We start from the raw sequence: 18786 nt of genomic DNA, 5'->3' as shown, positions 1-18786 counted from the left end.
TATTCTAGACATTGTTTTAGATGCTTAGGAAACAGTGAATAAAACACAGGTCCCTGCCCTTGTGGAGCTTACATTCTAGTTGAGGGAGGCAAAAATAAACAACAAACATAATAAACAAAATTATCTTATATGTCAAAAGGTGCTAAGTGGTATGGAAAAAGGAAAGTTACAATACCAAATAGGGTGTAGGGGGAGAGGGGTTCAATAAGGAGACAAGATTTGAGCAATGCTTGAAGGTGGGGAATTTAGCCAAGTTGATATCTCTGGAAGGATATCAGCTTCCAGGTGGAGAGAAGACCTGGGGAAAGAGCCCAGAGGGCGTGTCCTGATGTGTTTGAGGATGGGAGGAACAGCAAGGAGGCCGGGGTGCCAAGAGAGCAAAGGGAGAAGAACAGGGGATAAGGTCAGAGAGATAATGGGGTGTACGGGGGATGTCAGGCCACAGAGGCCCTTGTGGAGCATAGTTAGGACTTTGGATTCTACTCTGAAAAGGGAAGCCATTGCTCCGTTTTGAGAAAGAAGTCATGTAATCTTACATTTTATTTTATTTTTTTAATATTTGAATTTTATTTTATTTTTTAATAGTTTTTTAAAATTTTTATTGGATTATAGTTGATTTACAATGTTGTGTTAATTTCTGCTCTACAGCAAAGTGAGTCAGTTATACATATATACATATATTCACTCTTTTTTAGATTCTTTTTCCATATAGGCCATTACAGAGTATTGAGTAGAGTTCCTTGTGCTGTACAGTAGGTCCTTATTAGTTATCTATTTTATATATAGTAGTATGTATATGTCAATCCCAATCTCCCAATTTATCCCCCCCCCAGCTTTTCCTCCCTTGTTAACCATAATTTTGTTTTCTACATCTGTGACTCTATTTCTGTTTTGTAAGTAAGTTCATTCATACCATTTTTTTAGATTCCACTTATAAGTGATATCATATGATATTTGTCTTCTCTGTCTGATTAACTTCACCCGACTTACATTTAAATGGATCTGTGTTGAGACCAGACCAGACTGTAAGAGCCCAAGGATGGAAGGGAGACTAGAGAGGCTCTACGATCAACTCTATTTGTTTGTATATTGACAGCTTCCTTTGGTAGAAGTGAAAGCTTATCGACAAATGGCCCTGTTAAGTTCTGCTTTTGCGTTTGGTTGGAGCAAGTGGAATACAGTATGTGATTCTAAAAAAGTTGTATTTCAGGTATAGTATGCAAAAACCCCATTAAACTATTTTGTGCTCCAAAAGAAGATACTCAAAAGCTAAATGAATGTAGACCATGGCTTCTCCTTTTAAAAAGGTGAAAAAGATTAACATTCAAAATGGAGTTTTACAACTTCATTTTCTTTAATTTTGTCAAAAATATAAAACCAAACCATGTAAAGGTTATACTTTCATTGTCCATTATGGTATCAAATGCTCTTGATTTCAGGCTTAGAGACCTTATCTCTCTTTACATCAGCTGAAGAACAAATGTCAGCCTTTCACGTGAATATATCTATGATTCACAGACTTTCTCCTCTGAGAGGGTTAGGCCTCCAGTTTAACTTTCTGGCACATTTCCTACTGCCTGATAAAGAATTTGTCTTATAAAATTCTACAAGATGACTGATGAATATTTTAGCATAAATGAGCCACCATATTTATTTATCTTGTTTATTGTGTGTTTCTCCTATTACAATATAAGCTCCTTGAAGACAAGGTTTTTATGGTTGCGGTTGTTAGTTACTCATTAATACATTTAGTTATTTTTTCTTTGTTGTTGTTTTATCCCCAGCACCTAGAACAGTACCTGACACTTGAAGCCACTCTATAAATATTTTTTAAGGAATTAATACATTTTGATAAGTTCCATAAACACCAAAATATAAACAGTTTCATGCTTTAAAAAAAATGGGACATTAAGACTGTTTCTTTTTATCTTAGCAATTCAGGGAACTCAACTGAGCCCTTCAAATAAAATACAGTACTGTCAAAATACCCAATAAAAGAAGAACTATTAACATATTTTTCTTTCTTTTTCTTTAGGTGAGGGAACACCTTCCTAAAGAAGAACCCATTCAAAATCCTAATTGGACCCTTTTAATGTTTAGTGGTGATAGGGCACAAAGTCTCAAAATCAATGAATCCAGTGATGCATTCTCTGAAGCCCTTAAAGAAGAAACTGAGTTTCATTCTACTTTATATCACATGGTTAAGGATTTTGCTTCTGAAGAAGCAATGAAGAAAGTTAGGTGTTCCAACTGCCAGTTTGTTGACTCTGTATGCCACATGCTACTCTCAACTAGATTACTCAGCTATTCTTAATCCCCACTGATCGATTTTATTCAGTATGAAGAATGAAGCAACTTGGAGAAAAATCCAGTATTCCTACAATAAAGTGTAATGAGTGAATATATGCCAAATAGGCTGTTAAAATGATCTAATCAGCATTTTATACTCAAATTTTATTTTCTAAGAATTAGGGGTTTTTTCCTTATGCATGTGACCTACTGAGACTTCCAACATTCACCATATGAAAATTTGAATGGTTCTTTATTTCAATAAATTTTAACAAACAATAATATCTCCTCCTCAAAAAGCTCATTAAAAAATCATATAGGTGGGCTTCCTCCCCATTGTATTTTAGTTAGGAAGGTAATCACAAAAAGAGGGAATATAAAATATCTTACAGTCATTCTGAGAACCTCTGGTTCCATGCTATCATTTCCCAGCTAAAAGTTACTAATTTACAAAGTTCAGATACTGAAACTTTAAAAATCAAGATTAGCATTAGCACATTAGGATGTGCTGCAGTCACACTGGCGGTGGCCCATTGTGTTGGAGTCTGGTAAATGGCCACAAGATATGTTCTAGAGACATCCAGGAGTCCCCATCCTGTGTGGGAGCAGCATCCACAGACTTCTGGAAAAATCGGCCTGTGAAGAAGCTCATCAATGCCGCAAATAGTACAACGAACGCGACAGAAAGCCAGAGTGCCTTATTGGCCTCTCTGATGGAAGTCTTGAGGTTTGTTGCCCAGGAAGCTATTGTGTTATAACTACAAGGAAAACACAAAATCAGCATGTGGTAATCACAATAATCTGTTATTAGAAACACTCCTTTTGTCAACAGTAATCAAGTCATGCATCTGCCCTGCAGAATTCCACCAACACTTCCTCATAATAAGCTACATAGTATGATCTAGCCTCTTGGCTTTGGCCACAATCTGCTCCCTACACCCCTTATAATTTTTAGAATTAAAGAAATGATGTGCTAAGGTAGGAATCTGAAAATTATGTGATTTAGGCATTATTTAACTCCTAACAAGTACATTTGAGTATTAAGTTCATTTTTTCAATCAGGTAAGGCAATTTATATTCCTGGGGTAGAAGAAATAATGTTATTCATTGGGTAGAGCAAGATATATGTACTTATAAACATGTCACTTATTTCTCACCATACCCTGGACTTTTGCTGTACTGAAATGCTAAAATTCCTTTTAGAAACACCCACCAAGAAAGCTAATTACAGCATCATATAAGTCTTTGAAAATAGTTAACTATGTGTTTTACATGTGCTAATTCATTTACTCATGACAGCAAAGCAATTACATAGGTACTATTATCATCTCTATTTTATAGATGAAGAAATCAGTGCTCAAAAATGGATGAACTTGCCTGGGTCACACACAGTCAGAGAGCTAATTCAAGCCTGGGCCATCTGGTTCCAAGGCCAAGTTCTTAACACTGTGAACTCACCTGCCTCTTGTAGTTCATAGGTTCAGGGCTAATTGTTAAACACCATATGGAGTTTGTTATTCATCTTAAATTTAACTTTTTTTTTTTTTTTTTTGTGGTACGTGGGCCTCTCACTGTTGTGGCCTCTCCCATTGCGGAGCACAGGCTCCAGACACGCAGGCCCAGCAGCCATGGCTCACGGGCCCAGCCGCTCCGAGGCATGTGGGATCCTCCCGGACCGGGGCATGAACCAGCGTCCCCTGCATTGGCAGGCGGACTCTCAACCACTGCGCCACCAGGGAAGCCCAAATTTAACATTTTGAAAGGTGTTTTAGTAAAGTAATTTGATTAAGATTAATTCTGCTAACCCTGCCTTACCTTTCCCCATTCCACCAAAATGGTATCATTTAGCAAGTAGAAAACTTACATTGAAAAGACATCCCATTTTGATGGATTATTTTTCTTTTCAGAAAGACTTAGCTTTCTTGTTCTTTCTACTGTTTCTTCTTCAGGTGGTTCTGAGTCATCTTTAGTTCTGTAAATAAATGTTTTTAAATATTAAACTATGGATAATGTGCTATTATTATTTATAAGATACTGCTACATTTTCCTGTATTACTAAGGAAGCTCACAGATACTCGTTTTGCTTTAGAAAGATTTGATAAATAGCTAATTCTAAAAGTCAAATCACCAACTTTATATTTTTAACCATTTATAGGAATTTAATTGTGTGTGTGTGTGTGTGTGTGTGTTATGCGGGCCTCTCACTGTTGTGGCCTCTCCCGTTGCGGAGCACAGGCTCCGGACGCGCAGGCTCAGCGGCTATGGCTCACGGGCCCAGCCGCTCCATGGCATGTGGGATCTTCCCGGACCGGGGCATGAACCCGTGTCCCCTGCATCGGCAGGCGGACTCTCAACCACTGTGCCACCAGGGGAGCCCAGGAATTTAATTTTTTAAAGTAACTTTCTGTATTTAGAAAAATAGCAAATGTTTGTTGTAGAAAGTTGGGATGCTAGTCAAAGAACAAATAAAAAGGGGAGATTTACAAAGAACATGTGTAAGTTAGTCAATTCTCACCACTCATAATTAACCAGTGTTGTTACTGTGATTTTCCTTCTCAGCATGTGCGTGTGTGTGTGTCTGTGTGTGTATTAGTAACTACACTTTAAAAAGCAAATGTGGATGCTATATTTCTCCCTCTGTATTCTTCATTCAACGTATCATAAAATTTTTCTCATTAACAATTGATTTTACTCTTTTTTCTGTACGTTTTTTGAGCAGTGCTAAAGTGGAATAACGTCAAAGTGTCATTTCTTCTTTCTCTAAAAAATCTTAATACTTTTAAACATGTTTATGAAGATATGTTTGGTATAAAACTACCTAAAATAAACTATTAGTGGTCAGTGAGCTGGGAAGTAGCAAATGGGTTGACTGTATTTAAATAAAATCATATTATCTAAAGAGGGGTCCTTTACCTGAACAAAACTTGTTTCATTGTTCATGTTCCATGTTTCATGTTCACTGATGAGTCCCTAGTTGGATTTGAACTTTGAAATCCCAAACTTACAATCCCCTCACAATTGCCAAAGGGAATTGTGTCTCAAAGTTTTTGGTTTTGTTTTTTAGTCAAATACCTATAGGGAATGCATGTGATAGATTTTAGTTTGGTTTTTAAAGGCAACAAAGCCCCAAAGCTAGAATTCTTATAGGATTCTCAAGGTTTCAGTCTTTCATTTGGGAAAACTTCTCAGTAGAAATCATACCATACTGACAAAAATTTAAAAATAGATTATAATCTTTTCAAGGAAACTCTTAATTTTTTTAACCCAAATCAGAAAATATCCATTATGTTAACTCTAAATCTAAAAAGAGTTCAATACATGCAATTAGACTCCCAGGATTATTTAAAGAAAAAATAAAGGCTTTGAGGGTAGGAACTATGTCTTTTTCATCTTTATATCTCTTAAGCTTGAGCATAGTGTGTCTCACATAACAGGCATGCAATGAACATGTTATAAAATCAACGTAAAATCATTTCATTAAGATCTCTACAGACGAGGAAACTGAGACCAAATAAGGTTAAGCAATTTGTCCAATGTTACCCAAGGATTTAGAGGCAGCATTTCTTCTTGTCCATCCCTCTTGCCCTCTACCTTTCATTATAGAAGTATATTTTATTTGTTTAACTTGCTAGATATAGAGATAGCAATGTAGAATTTTATGTTTCCCCTAGTCTTCATTTACTTAAAGGGAAGACATGTATATATAATGCGCATATATTACATATTACATTATATGTTGTAAATAATTCATCTAAGTAGATGAAAATTTTATTTCTGGGGCTCTTTATTGACCTTTCCCCCTGATGACAAGAAACCTATACAGGAAAAAAATTCTCTTCACATATCTGGCAAATTCCAGGTTCTTTTCTAACTTAAGAGCTCAAACCTTGAAGTACTGAGTGCTATGAGAGTGAATGTATTAGCAAGTAACACTTATATAGTACTTTATAGTTCACAAAAGTCTTAAACAATGAAGGATCTTTTTGATGATGCAGCATTGACCTCATCTCCACAGAATAAAAGTGATCCCCACTATGTATGCCCGGCACATCAGGTTAATAAACACATCAAGCTTCACCTACTTTAGTTCACATTTTTCTTCTTCAGCATCTGCCCAGGAATAGGTGCTAATAAATCGATGTAATGAGGGACGATGTTCACTCTGCTTTGACCCCAAAATACGCCTAAATAAAGATGATTATAGCCACTTGTCAAATCAAATACTTCTGTAGCCACTACCAATTTATTTCCCACTACCTAAATCAATACAAAAATGATACATTCTTATTTTTTTCCTTGGCATATTCATGTAATGCTTATTTCATAAGAAATAATTTCATGAACATATGCCAATTTTTATAATTATTCTGCATATACTCCATGCAAATCAAATGTTACTATATCACTTATTTCAAACATTTACTTTAGCCCAGTTATAAAACAGTAAGGTTCCCAAAGAACCACCATAAAATTACACTTACCAACTGCTTGACCTCCTACTGAATCGTTCATTATTTTCCATCCCAGCCACCTTTAAAGTTCAGATGTTAAGGAAATAATAAAATATGAATTTAGTGAAGTAAATTTATATTTCTGTCATATGAAAATAAATTTGCTTTTGACTAAGAACACTTAGGGATTTGCTTACCATTCCTGCATTTCCAATATTTCTGGGCAAAGAGGCAATGGTCACTCTTCGAAGAGAAGATGGCTACCCAAAGGGGGAAAATGTACACTTAGAAAATTCTCAATGTTTTATCCTTGTATGAAACACTGATGGGTATTCTTGAATGTACACATCCATGTACTTGACCACTGATGAGTTAAACAGGAGACATATTTTCAAGGATTTTGTTATGGCCAGATTGCCTTCCAGAAATATGCTGCCAATTTATATTCTACCTTCTCCAACAATGGACAATTTTTGCCAATCAAGTAAGGAATATAAAGCTTTCTGTTTAGGTTTCCAGTAACCCTGAACACTGTTTTTCTATGCCAAATAACCCTGTATGTATCTGCTCTGAGAACCACCTGTTTATGATTTTTGCCTATATTAATTTTGTTAATGATATTTCTTGGCAGAATTTTTTTTTTTTTTTCGGTACGCGGGCCTCTCACTGCTGTGGCCTCTCCTGCTGTGGAGCACAGGCTCCGGACGCGCAGGCTCAGCGGCCATGACTCACGGGCCCAGCCGCTCCGCGGCATGTGGGATCTTCCCAGACAGGGGCACAAAGCCGTGTCCCCTGCATCGGCAGGCGGACTCTCAACCACTGTGCCACCAGGGAAGCCCTTGGCAGAATTTATTTATTGTTAATGTAGCCAAATCTTTTCATCTCTTTTTTTTTATCTTTGGTTTTGTTTTGTTTTTGGCCACATCGTGTGGCATGCAGGATCTTAGTTCTCTGACCAGGGATTGAACCCATGCCGCCTGCAATGGAAGCGTGGAATCTTAAATACTGGACCGCCAGGGAAGTCCCTCATCTCTTCCCCTCTTTTGCTACCATTTCTTTTATGCTTGGAAAGGTTTTCCCCAACTCAAGAGGAGATAAATACACACCTATTTAGGGATTTTTTTTTCATGGTTTCATTTTTTCCATTTAATACATTTAAGGATGAGTATGACATTATAATGAACGGATGTGTTTATACCTCAGCCTTGAGATTTGTAGAGGAGAATGTTATATTTTGTGACTCTTCACATTTAAATAAGTAGAACTTCAGGAAATAAACTGAGGAAGTTTTATGTGAATTATTTTCTTAAACCACCATTCCTAATTTAATTTTATAGGTTAGTTGAACATCAAAAATATCAAATTGTGGTCCAAAAACCTGGGTTCTAATCATGATTCTATCACTACAGGGTCATAACTAATCACTTAACTTCTGTGAAAGTTAATTTCCTCATCTGTGAAAAAGATTTGGATGGAATGATTTTAAAGTCCTTTACTCAAAAATTCAGTGAAATCTTGATTTTCAAACTGACAAAAACTGCTGGTTGACTTTCAATATCCTGTTTTCCACTTCTCCTTAGTAACAAACCCCACTAATTTTTAGTTAGGCATACAGCCTCCAGAATAAAAGCTGTTTTCATCTTATTTCCAGCAAAGAATGAAAAGGGAAATGTTATCTGGGACTTCTAGGAAGTGTCTTCAGAGGTAGAGGAACACCTGTTCTCGCTTCTTCCTTTTTCTTGGAGCATGACTCAACATAATGCCCAGGACTTGGTACAGAAATGTCAAAGCTATCTTAGACTATGAGATGGAAGCAAAGCGCTGAGGTTGATGACTTGGCAAGAGAGACGGGGACTGGGATTTTGTGAAGCTGCTCTGCCATTGTTGGACTGCTTATTCCCAACTTTGGTTTCACATGAGAGAGAAACTATCGTTATACTGGCTTTCCTCTCACTGCCAGGCAAACTTAATTGATATACAAATATTGCAAGAAGTACAAAAGTGTACATATATAAACATAAACACACACGTATATATACATAACATATATGAATTAAAATCACTGTTGTTTTATGATTTACATTTAAAGCCATGTTGCTTCAAGTAATATTTTAAAACCATCTCAGCTATAACATTTGATAGACTTTGTTACCTTAGAGTTTAGAGAAGCTGAACGTTTCTTAATTTGGCAGTCACCTGAAAGGGAAAACACATTTGTGGATTTTTGGAATTACATGTGCAATTTAACGCAATGGTCTTAATTCTTTACAAAGAAAAGCAATGGTTAGAAAGTATTTATTTAAGACCCTAGAGAGTACTGAGCAATATAAATATCTGATTATCATTTATTTGGTGATTCATAACATTAGTAATCTGAACCAATGGAATACAGTCCTCTATGTCACTGCCAATGTCCACAATGCCTGCCTAGCACAGAGGGGGCACTAAATGAATGTCTGCTGAATCAATGAGTCCAAAATTACAGATCAGAAGATCATCAAATGTTATTACTTTTCAAGAAGAGGAAACAGATCATTAAAATGAAAATTCTGCCTATAAACATTCATACTGTCTATTTAAAATAAAACTATAAGATTTATATAAGCCTTCTGTTAAGATATTCTCCATCATCTCAGATGTCTCCCTATTTTCCAATCTATTGATCAGCTTACTCTGTCACAGTCCTTCCTTGTTCGAGGGATACAAAACCATTGTTGATAAGAGTGGTTCATTTATGCTATTGTGCCTTGCTTTATGTGTGGAGAAAGCCAATTCTAACATATCCTAAGTAAGACAACACTGGGGTCAACTCAATGAGTTGGATTAGTTATATTCTCTCATGTCATCATTTTAATGAAATCTTGGTGTCTACCGTAAAATCCATCTTGTCTCCTAATTTGTTTTCTAACAGACATCTTACTCTGGGCTATATAAATAACAGGAATGAGTTATTTCTTATATTCTATATATCATATCCTTCTAATATAATCTTAACATAAGGGTCTTATACTAAAGACATTAAATAATAAGAATTAGTAAGAGAGAGAATGAAAAAGAAGAAAGTTAGAAAAACATAACTGATACAATTATCTTAAACTTTTATTACCTTCATCTTCAAGAGGGTTAAAAGTCCTTTCATTTTGCAAAAGAACCTGTTTTAGTTCTTCTAATTCAGCGTGTTCTTTGGCATACATTCTCTTCAGATTTTCTACATGCTGAATCATCACTTCGACGGCTTTACTAACCCGGCTTTCCTAGCAGGAAAAAAAAAAGAACAAATTTACATTGAAAACACTATTCTTGATACCCAGTTAAAAGACAGTGAATTAGACACGTGCACTTATCTTTACTCCATCCTTAAATCCTACAAAAATGACAAGGGATTTTTCTAAGGCATGAGTAGACAAGGGTAAATAGAATGGAAGAGGATATAACACATTTTTGAACACCTGCCAAGTAGAAGGACCAGTGGTAAATGACTAAGATCTGAAAAGCTGAACCCTAAAAAAATCAGTAAGAAAAGCCTAGAAGCCACCTGGGTTATACCACAGAAAGCTACAAATGTTCAGGAATTAGTGGTGCCTTTCGAATTAAGTTTGAAGATAGAACAGAAGAAATGGTTGAAAATCTGTGTAAAAAGTGATTAGATCCACAGATCCCCTCCCTTACTCAGGTCAGCTGAGCCCCTCTACCACTTTGGTGAAAGACTACAAAAGCTGGCTATCTAGAGAGAGTTAACCAAAGTGTCTGTGGATTGAGCAGTAACAAATAGTTGATGGTGAGTGGATCATACAGAAAAGAATAGATTTAAGCAAAAGGCTATATATATATATATATTGAATCTAGAGATATGGAGCCTTATTCTTCCAACTATCAAACACTTGTAGCCAAGCTTATACTCTCAAGACTGGCAGTTGGAAGACTTTTCTCTGAGGAATCTAACATTGCAAGATGACAGTCTTAAAACTACCAACGTTAAAAAAAAAAACTACCAACGTTAAGAGTATCCCACACAACCTAGCTTGTGTGAAGCTCAGAGCCAACAAGAAACTTCCCCACCCAACATATACAGAGCTCCCAGTCAGCTGTATAGTGGATCATCACTAGTCAGAGGAAAGCCTCTAGCCTGAGAAAAGAAAATCAAAACAAAAGAAAAAAAAACTAAAATTTCAATGAAACTATCAATATCTTCAGAAAAGTAATAATAAGTATTGTATCTATGAAATAAGAACAAGATATTAAAAAGCAACATTCTGAGAATTTTTAAAGTCTGGAAATTAAAAATATGATAAAAAATACATAACTTAAGAGAAGAGTTTCAAGATAAGGTTAAGGAAATTTCTCTGAAACTAGAGCAAAAAGACAAAAATTTAGAAAACAGACAAGAAAGGACCAGTTCAGGAGAAAGGAATTCAAGAAGTATAGAAAATGTAGAAAAATTCCATCAAATATAGAAAAGGAAACAGTTCAAGAAAATCTCTGAACTCAAGAAATAACTTTCCAGCTTAGGACCTAAAACAGTTGTTGAAAATAAACCCATGCCAAGGAAGGACACTAGGGGTAAGAGAATATCCTAAAAGCTTCTGGAAAGTAAAAAGAAGTTATAAACAAAAGTTCAAGGGTCAGAATGGTATCAAAGTTTGATAGCAACTCCAGAAGCTAAGAAGAAGATGAAAAGTTTTGAAGGAAATGATTTCTAACCTAGAATCCTTCACCCAGCTACCATAAAGACATAAAGAATAAAGCCATTTTCAGTTATATAACATTTTTAAAAGTTTACCTCCCAGGCATTCTTTCCCTCAGAAAAATGCATGAGATGTTCCACCAAAATAAAAAAGTAAACCAGCAAAGAAGGAGGTATGGGATTCACGAAATGGGATTCAACTCAAGAAAGAAGTGAAAGAAATCTTTATTTAAGAATTCCTAAGACTTTTGTGGTGAGCCTGAAGAACAGTCAGTTGAGATTGACAGGTCAAAAATCTCTGGAAGCAACATCTCAGTGAAGAAATTGACAGAATACCTGATGAGTTTGAATGTATTGTGAGATCTAGACTCCCTGGGAGAGGCTGAGAATAAATTAGAGATAAGTAAATAGAAAATTAAGCATAACAATCATGGCAAAGGAAAATGATTAACTCCATGAAGAACATGAACATTGTGCAAAGAAGGAAAAGACATCATCATAACAGACTACTGTCTCTGCTATGAATAGAATTTACACGGGCATAATAATGTTTACAGATAATATAGATCTAATATTATTCATCCACTTCTTTTAATTAAAAAAATTTTTATTACAATTTCAACAGACACAAAAAGTAGACAATAAGCCCACACATATCTATTAACCAGTTTCAAGAACCACCAACATTTTGCTATATGAGTTTCATCTCAAGTTTTGAATGCTATTTCTTTTTAAGTACAGGTGATGGACATCATGTTGTTTTACTCATAAACATTTCAGTAACTATCTAAAAAAAAACAAAATAGGAATGTATTGTCTTAAATAACCACAATGCCATGATCACGTCTAACAACATTAACAGAAACATCTTATCATCTAATCCATATTCAAATTTCCCCAATTGTCTCAAAAACATCTATTTACAGTTCTGTTCGAATTGGAACCTGACAAAATACATTCATTGTATTTTTTCTTTTGTTTATATTGATGTGTAATTCACAATATAAAATTTACTATTTTAAAGTGAACAATTCAGTGACATTAAGTACATTCACAATGTTGTGCAACCACCACTTCTATCTAGTTCCAAAACATTTTTATCACCCCAAAGTAAAACCCCTTACCCACTAAGCAATTACTCCCCACTCAGCCCCCCCACGAGAACATAGCAAACACCAATCTGCTACCTTACTCTAAAGATTTACCCATTCTAGATACTATATATAAATAGAATTATACAATATGTGACCTTTGTGTCTAGCACCTATAGTTTGCATAAATTTTTCCAGATTCATCTACATTGTAGCATGTATCAACACTTCATTCCTTTTCATGGCTAAATAATATATTAATAATACAATAATAATATTGCAATTTCCCCACACCCTTGTCAACACTAGTTATTTTCTTTCTTCCTTCCTTTCTTTTTCTATTATTATAGCTATCCTAGTGGGTGTGAAGAGGTATATCATTATGGTTTTGATTTTCATTTCCCTAATAATTAAGCATCTTTTCACGTGCTTATTGGCCATTTGTATATTTTCTTTAGGGAAATGCCTATTCAAGTCTTATTTGCATTTTTTTAATTGGGTTGTTTCTCTTTCTGTCAAGCTGCAAGTGTTCTTTATATATTCTGGATACTAGACCCTTATCAGATATATGATCTTCAAATATTTTCTTCCATTCTGTAGATTATCTTTTCACTTTCTTAATAATGTCCTTTGATACACAAAAGTTTTTAATTTTCAGGAAGTCCAATTTATCTATTCTTTTGCCATTGCTTTTGCTTTTGGTGTCATATACTCCCTCATTTAACAAAAACTTTTTGAGTACCTGCTATGCACATTTTAGGCATTGAGGAGACAAGCAGTGAGCCATACAGACACATATTCCTGCCTTCATGGAGCTTATATTCTAGTGGGAGGAGACAGACAACAAATAAGACGTCAGTAAAACATAATAGTATGCTAAAATGTGATCAGCATTATGAAAAAAGACAGGGAAAGGGAGGATGAGAAGCTCTGCGGTGGAAGGCATTGAAATTTTACAAGGGAGCTCAGGTGGTCAGCTGCGCTATTCTATGAAGGTGACATTTGGACAAGACTTGGAGAAGGTGAGGGCTAAGTCATGTGGACACCTGGAGGAAAAATATTCTAGGCATAAGGAACAGCTTGGACTGGGGGCCTGAGTTGGCAGCATGATGAACAGAAATGAGTCCCATGTGGCTGGCGTGCAATAACCCAGGAAGACAGTCACAGAAAATAAAGTCCAAGGGGTAAGAAGGCAGGAGAATCATGTAGATCTTTCTAAGCCATCATAAGGACTTTGGCTTTTATTCTGAAAAAAATGAGGAGCCACTGGAGGGCTTTGAACCAATAAGTAACATGAAAAAAAAAAAAAAAACTAACATGATCTGGCTTAAGTTTTTTTTTTTTTTTTTTTTTTTCTTTTTGCGGTATGCAGGCCTCTCACTGTTGTGGCCTCTCCCGTTGCGGAGCACAGGCTCCGGATGCGCAGGCCCAGCGGCCATGGCTCACAGGCCCAGCCGCTCCGCGGCATATGGGATCCTCCCAGACCGGGGCACGAACCCGTATCCCCTGCATCGGCAGGCGGACTCTTAACCACTGTGCCACCAGGGAGGCCCCCATGGCTTAAGTTTTAAAAGGATTATTCTGGCTGTTTTATTGAGAAGCAACTATGGGGGTGGGGTGGGGATTGGATTTAGATGGAGACAAGAAGATCATGTAGGAAGATATTGTAGTAATCTGGGAAAAAAATAGAATGGTGGCTTAGATTAAGGTGGTAGCTGTGGAGAGGGAAATGAGTGGTTAAATTCCAGACATGTTCTGATGGTAAAGTAAATGGGATTGTCCATAGGATTAGATGTGGAGTGTGAGAGAAACGTGTTGAGAATTGCCCCCAAGGTTTTCCATCCCCAGCAACTGGAAGGACAGAGTTGTCCTTTACTGAGGTAAGGAGACTATGTGTGGAACAGTTTTTGGAGGGACTGTCAGAAGTTTATTTTGGGATGTGTTAAGCTTCAACTGTTTATCAAACTTCCAAGCTACATCAACAGTAGCAGATTCATGGCAGAGGTTTGGGATAAGTGTGTGAATTGGGGAGTCATCAGTTGACTACATGGGATAGTATGGGGATTGAGTGACGATGGAAATCAGACATGCATAGGTGAAGCCCTGGGGCCCATCAAGATTAAGAGGGCCGGGAGAAAGGGTGGGACCCATAAAGGAGTCTGGAAGGGATTGCCCCATGATGTAGAGAGAAGGACCAGGGGACTGTGGTACCTGGAAACCAAGTGAGGAGAGTGTTTCCAGGAAGAGGAAGAGCTCAGCCATGTTGAATGTAGCAGACAGGTTAAGGAAAATGAGTAGGTTAAGGCTGACGAGAATATGTTTCAGAGAGACTGGGAGGAGAGAAATTGGAAACAGCACAATTCTGTTGAGGAGATTTGCTAAAAATGGGAACAGAGAAACAGGGTGGTAGCCAAAGGAGAAAGAGTGAAAGATTTTTTTGTTTGTGTTTGTTTTGCATTATTTTTCCTGTCTTAAAAACAACGTATTTGTGTGTTGATGGGAATGATTCAGTAGCGTGGGGAAAAACTGGAGATGGAAGAATGCAAGGGGAATTGGGGCCCAAGATTCTGAGTAATTTAGAAGGGATGAGATCTTATCAGGTGGGACGGTTAGCCATGGATAGGATGAGAGACAACTCATCTTTCATACCAGGAAGGAAGGCAATGTCAAGGGTTTAGGTGCTTGTAGGTTCAGAGCTTTTGGCAGGTCCCTTCTGATTGCCTCAACTTTCTTACTGAGTTAAGAAGCAAAGTCATTATTTGACAGAGAGAGAGGGGAGGACATGATGGTGATTTGAGGAGAAAGTGTGAAAGATGGGAAGCCCCAAGGACCACTTGAGGTTTGTGATGAATTTCAAAAGAACTCAGTCAGCATAGAGGTGTGAGGTTTTCCAGCTATGCAGGTATAATCAGGTGGAGAAATGGATTTAAAACAAGGTTGTAGGGCCTCCCTGGTGGCGCAAGTGGTTAAGAGTCCGCCTGCCGATGCAGGGGATACGGGTTCGTGCCCCGGTCTGGGAGGATCCCATATGCCGCGGAGCGGCTGGGCCCGTGAGCCATGGCCGCTGGGCCTGCGCATCCGGAGCCTGTGCTCCGCAACGGGAGAGGCCACAACAGTGAGAGGCCCGCGTACAGCAAAAAAAAATAAAATAAAATAAAAAAACAAGGTTGTAGTTTTTCCTAATGATTACAAGAAAACAAGAGAAGGAAAAGTGTTGAGGTTTCATGCAAGGGAGCTAATGTTGTGTTTGACCATGGAATTTAAGATTGGTTAGGAAAGAAGAGAGATCAACAATAAGGTGAAAGACAGTGAAAAGGTGTGAGGGGGAAAGATTGATAAATAAATATTCATCTTTGTAGTAGGAAACCAATAAATATCTAAAACTGAAAATAAGTCACTTAGTGACAGTATAAGCATATTATTTGGAGATATGAATATTAATAAAAAACAAACCAAAAGTGTTGAAAATTGTTGCTCTGGAACATGGGAAATGGGATAAGAAGGCTTTGAGAACTACTTGACTTTTTTTAAAAAAGCTATGCACATACGTAACTTTAATAAAAATAAAACAAAGAATATTACTACCGGGTGAGGGGTTAAAAAGAAACTAGAATATTAGAAGTGTATAACAAATGTTCAGACTAAAACTATCATCACAGTGAAATGTCTCCTTCTTAGGAAAATATATTTTAACAAGTTTGTTTAGGTAGAGATTCAAAATTTTAAAGTCTCCCCAGATTTTCCCACAAAGAAAATTTTGAAAATCTACTTCTCTATGAATAAGTGTGCAAAGATGCATAAACAAGGATATTTATTGTAGCATTGTTAAAAGCAGGAAAATATCAAGAACATTCTGAAATGATCAAATATAGTTTTTTCCTAGAAATGTAATCCATTTTTAGTAATTTCCTTGTAACTGGAGAAAGAGAAACAAATTACCTGATTAATGGCTCCCAACATCTCAGCCCTACTGGCCACTCGTGCTGTGCACTGACTGAGGAATGTTATACTCTTCTCCAGCTTCTTAATGATTTCCTGAGCTTGGCCGTCATCTTCACAAAGAGGTGTTAAAGACTGTACAGAAAGTAAAGTATTAAAAAGTATCCAACCCAAGTATTCAGCAAGTGATTCTAACACTGACTATATTGTAAATGCAGATGAATCTATTATCTGTGTGGAAGGTGAAAAGCAGCAGCAAAGACCAATAATGAATGATACTGAAATATTAATATCTTTGTTGGTTATGAGGTAGACCTATGCAGGTATTGACAAAGCCTTTTATACTATTTTTGATCCCTTCCTTCTTTACTTCCCAAATTTGCTACTCCTTCATGTGTGTTTATATCTTTCTTCTACAATTAATAGGATGGGATGAATTAATTGGCAATGGTAAAGAAATTATGCCTATAAATGAATTGAATGCACTACATGAAGAGCATAGTTTTAACTTTTAAGAAATGTAATAAAAATATACTCGAATTAGATATGACTCTGATTACTATATTTGCTCTTCCATTGATGACAAGGTGAGATTGGGCTGGTTAGGCCATTACGCCTTCATTGCCTTATGAATATTTATCTCAAACCTGTGCCCTTGAACCAAGATGATGGCTTTCCTGATGGAAGCCCATCTGTTTCACTGGGGTGGAGAAAGAATTAAGAGAACAGCATATTTGGAAACCAACAAGCCATTGCTCATTAGCTGTGTAATCATGAGCAAATTTCTAATACTTGCCCATGTCTAAAATACCATAAATTTTGTATAGCATCAGAAAGGAAAAGTGCTGCCAGTAAAACCATAAGGCATCATTGACTGTAAATTGCATCTTAATTCTACAAATGTTATAATATCAAGCTTTCTGATTTGCTTTTTTCTCATCTGTCAGATGGAGACAACTGCATCATCTTTCCAGGAATATTGTGACATGAGAGGTAATAGATGCCAATTGCTTGTCACACAGTAGATGCTCAATGAATAGCAGCCACTTTTGAAACAGACAGATATGTATGAGTTGCAACTGGAAAGTTGCTAAACAACTGGAATGACAATTGTCAGACATACAGTTTCTTAGTGCAGTTTAAATAACCACCATTAGTTAGAAAGAGAAGAGCATATATTAGTTGTTAGTCAAACAGAATATGGCTTACCAAAACTTAATCATGAAGAAATAGAAAATTTGAGTAGACCAATAATTAGTAAGGAGATTGAAGCAGTTATATAAAAAAAAAATCTCCCAAAGAGGAAAAGTCCAGTTCCAGATGGCTTCACTGGAGAATTCTATCAAACAGCTAAAGAAGAGAATACCAATCCTCCTGAAATTCTTGCAAAAAATTGAAGAGGAGGGAACACTTCCAAGTTCATTCTCTGAGGCCAGAATTACCCTGATACCAAAGCCAGACAACAACATTACAGGAAAACTACAGACCAATATCCATTATGAATAGTGATGTAAAAATCCTCAACAAAATACTAGCAAATTGAATTCAATAGCACATTAAAAGAATTATACACCATGACAAGTGAGATTTATTCCTGGAATGCAAGGATGGTTCAACATATGAAAATCAATCAGTGCAATACATCACATTAACAGAATGAAGGATAAATATCCCATGATCATCTAAATTGATAAGAAAAGCATTTGACAAGATTCAACACCTTTCATGATAAAAATATTCAAAAAAACAGAAGTACAAGGAAACTACCTCAACATAATAAAGGCCATATATGAACACCCACAGCTAAAATCATACTCAACGGTGAAAGACTGAAAGCTTTTCCTCTAAGATCAGAAACAAGGCAAGGATGCCTACTCTCACCACTTCTGTGCAACTTAGTACTGGAAGTCCTATCCAGAGCAGTTAGGCAAGTAAAAAAATATATTCAAAAAATCCATATTGGAAAGAATGAAGTAAAATTATCTTTGTTCACAGATGACATGATCTTACATAAAGAGACCCCTAAGGATTCCACAAAAAGACTGTTAGGACTAATAAACAAATTCAGCAAAGTTGTAGGATACAAAATCAACACACAAAAATAAATTGCATTTCTATGCACTACCAATGAACCATCTAAGAAGGAAATTAAGAAAATAATTCCACTTACAATAGCATCCAAAAAAATAAAATAGTTGAGAATAAACCTAACCAAGGAGATGAAAGACTTGTACACAGAAAACTACAAAACATTGCTGAAAAACATGAAAGAAGACACAAAAGGGAAGGCATCCTGTGTTCATGGACTGGAAGATTTAATTTTGTTAAGATT

The 18786-nt window shown here is 36.4% G+C and overlaps 2 protein-coding genes across 4 annotated transcripts in view; one reads left to right on the top strand and one right to left on the bottom strand.

Annotated features, from left to right (window-relative positions):
• Positions 1–2314, top strand: part of DNAI7 (dynein axonemal intermediate chain 7) — a 56503-nt gene extending 54189 nt beyond the window's left edge. For both annotated transcript variants that reach the window (XM_060112046.1, XM_060112045.1), the window contains 2 exons: positions 1097–1210; positions 2036–2314. In XM_060112046.1, coding sequence (XP_059968029.1) covers positions 1097–1210; positions 2036–2314 — 393 coding nt within the window. The remainder of the gene's footprint in view (positions 1–1096; positions 1211–2035) is intronic.
• A 127-nt stretch (positions 2315–2441) lies between these two features.
• The window catches only part of IRAG2 (inositol 1,4,5-triphosphate receptor associated 2), a 100126-nt gene continuing 83781 nt past the window's right edge, over positions 2442–18786 (bottom strand). For both annotated transcript variants that reach the window (XM_060112043.1, XM_060112044.1), the window contains 8 exons: positions 16455–16589; positions 9847–9994; positions 8893–8936; positions 6938–7000; positions 6771–6820; positions 6372–6473; positions 4154–4261; positions 2442–3047 (listed from right to left, as the gene is read on the bottom strand). In XM_060112043.1, coding sequence (XP_059968026.1) covers positions 2804–3047; positions 4154–4261; positions 6372–6473; positions 6771–6820; positions 6938–7000; positions 8893–8936; positions 9847–9994; positions 16455–16589 — 894 coding nt within the window. In that variant the 3' untranslated portion in view covers positions 2442–2803. The remainder of the gene's footprint in view (positions 3048–4153; positions 4262–6371; positions 6474–6770; positions 6821–6937; positions 7001–8892; positions 8937–9846; positions 9995–16454; positions 16590–18786) is intronic.

Source organism: Mesoplodon densirostris, chromosome 11 (assembly GCF_025265405.1).
Source record: "Mesoplodon densirostris isolate mMesDen1 chromosome 11, mMesDen1 primary haplotype, whole genome shotgun sequence".
Taxonomy (NCBI): Eukaryota; Metazoa; Chordata; class Mammalia; order Artiodactyla; family Ziphiidae; genus Mesoplodon; species Mesoplodon densirostris.
The sequence above is the reverse complement of the archived record's forward strand: the minus strand, read 5'-3'. Positions and strand labels throughout refer to the sequence as shown.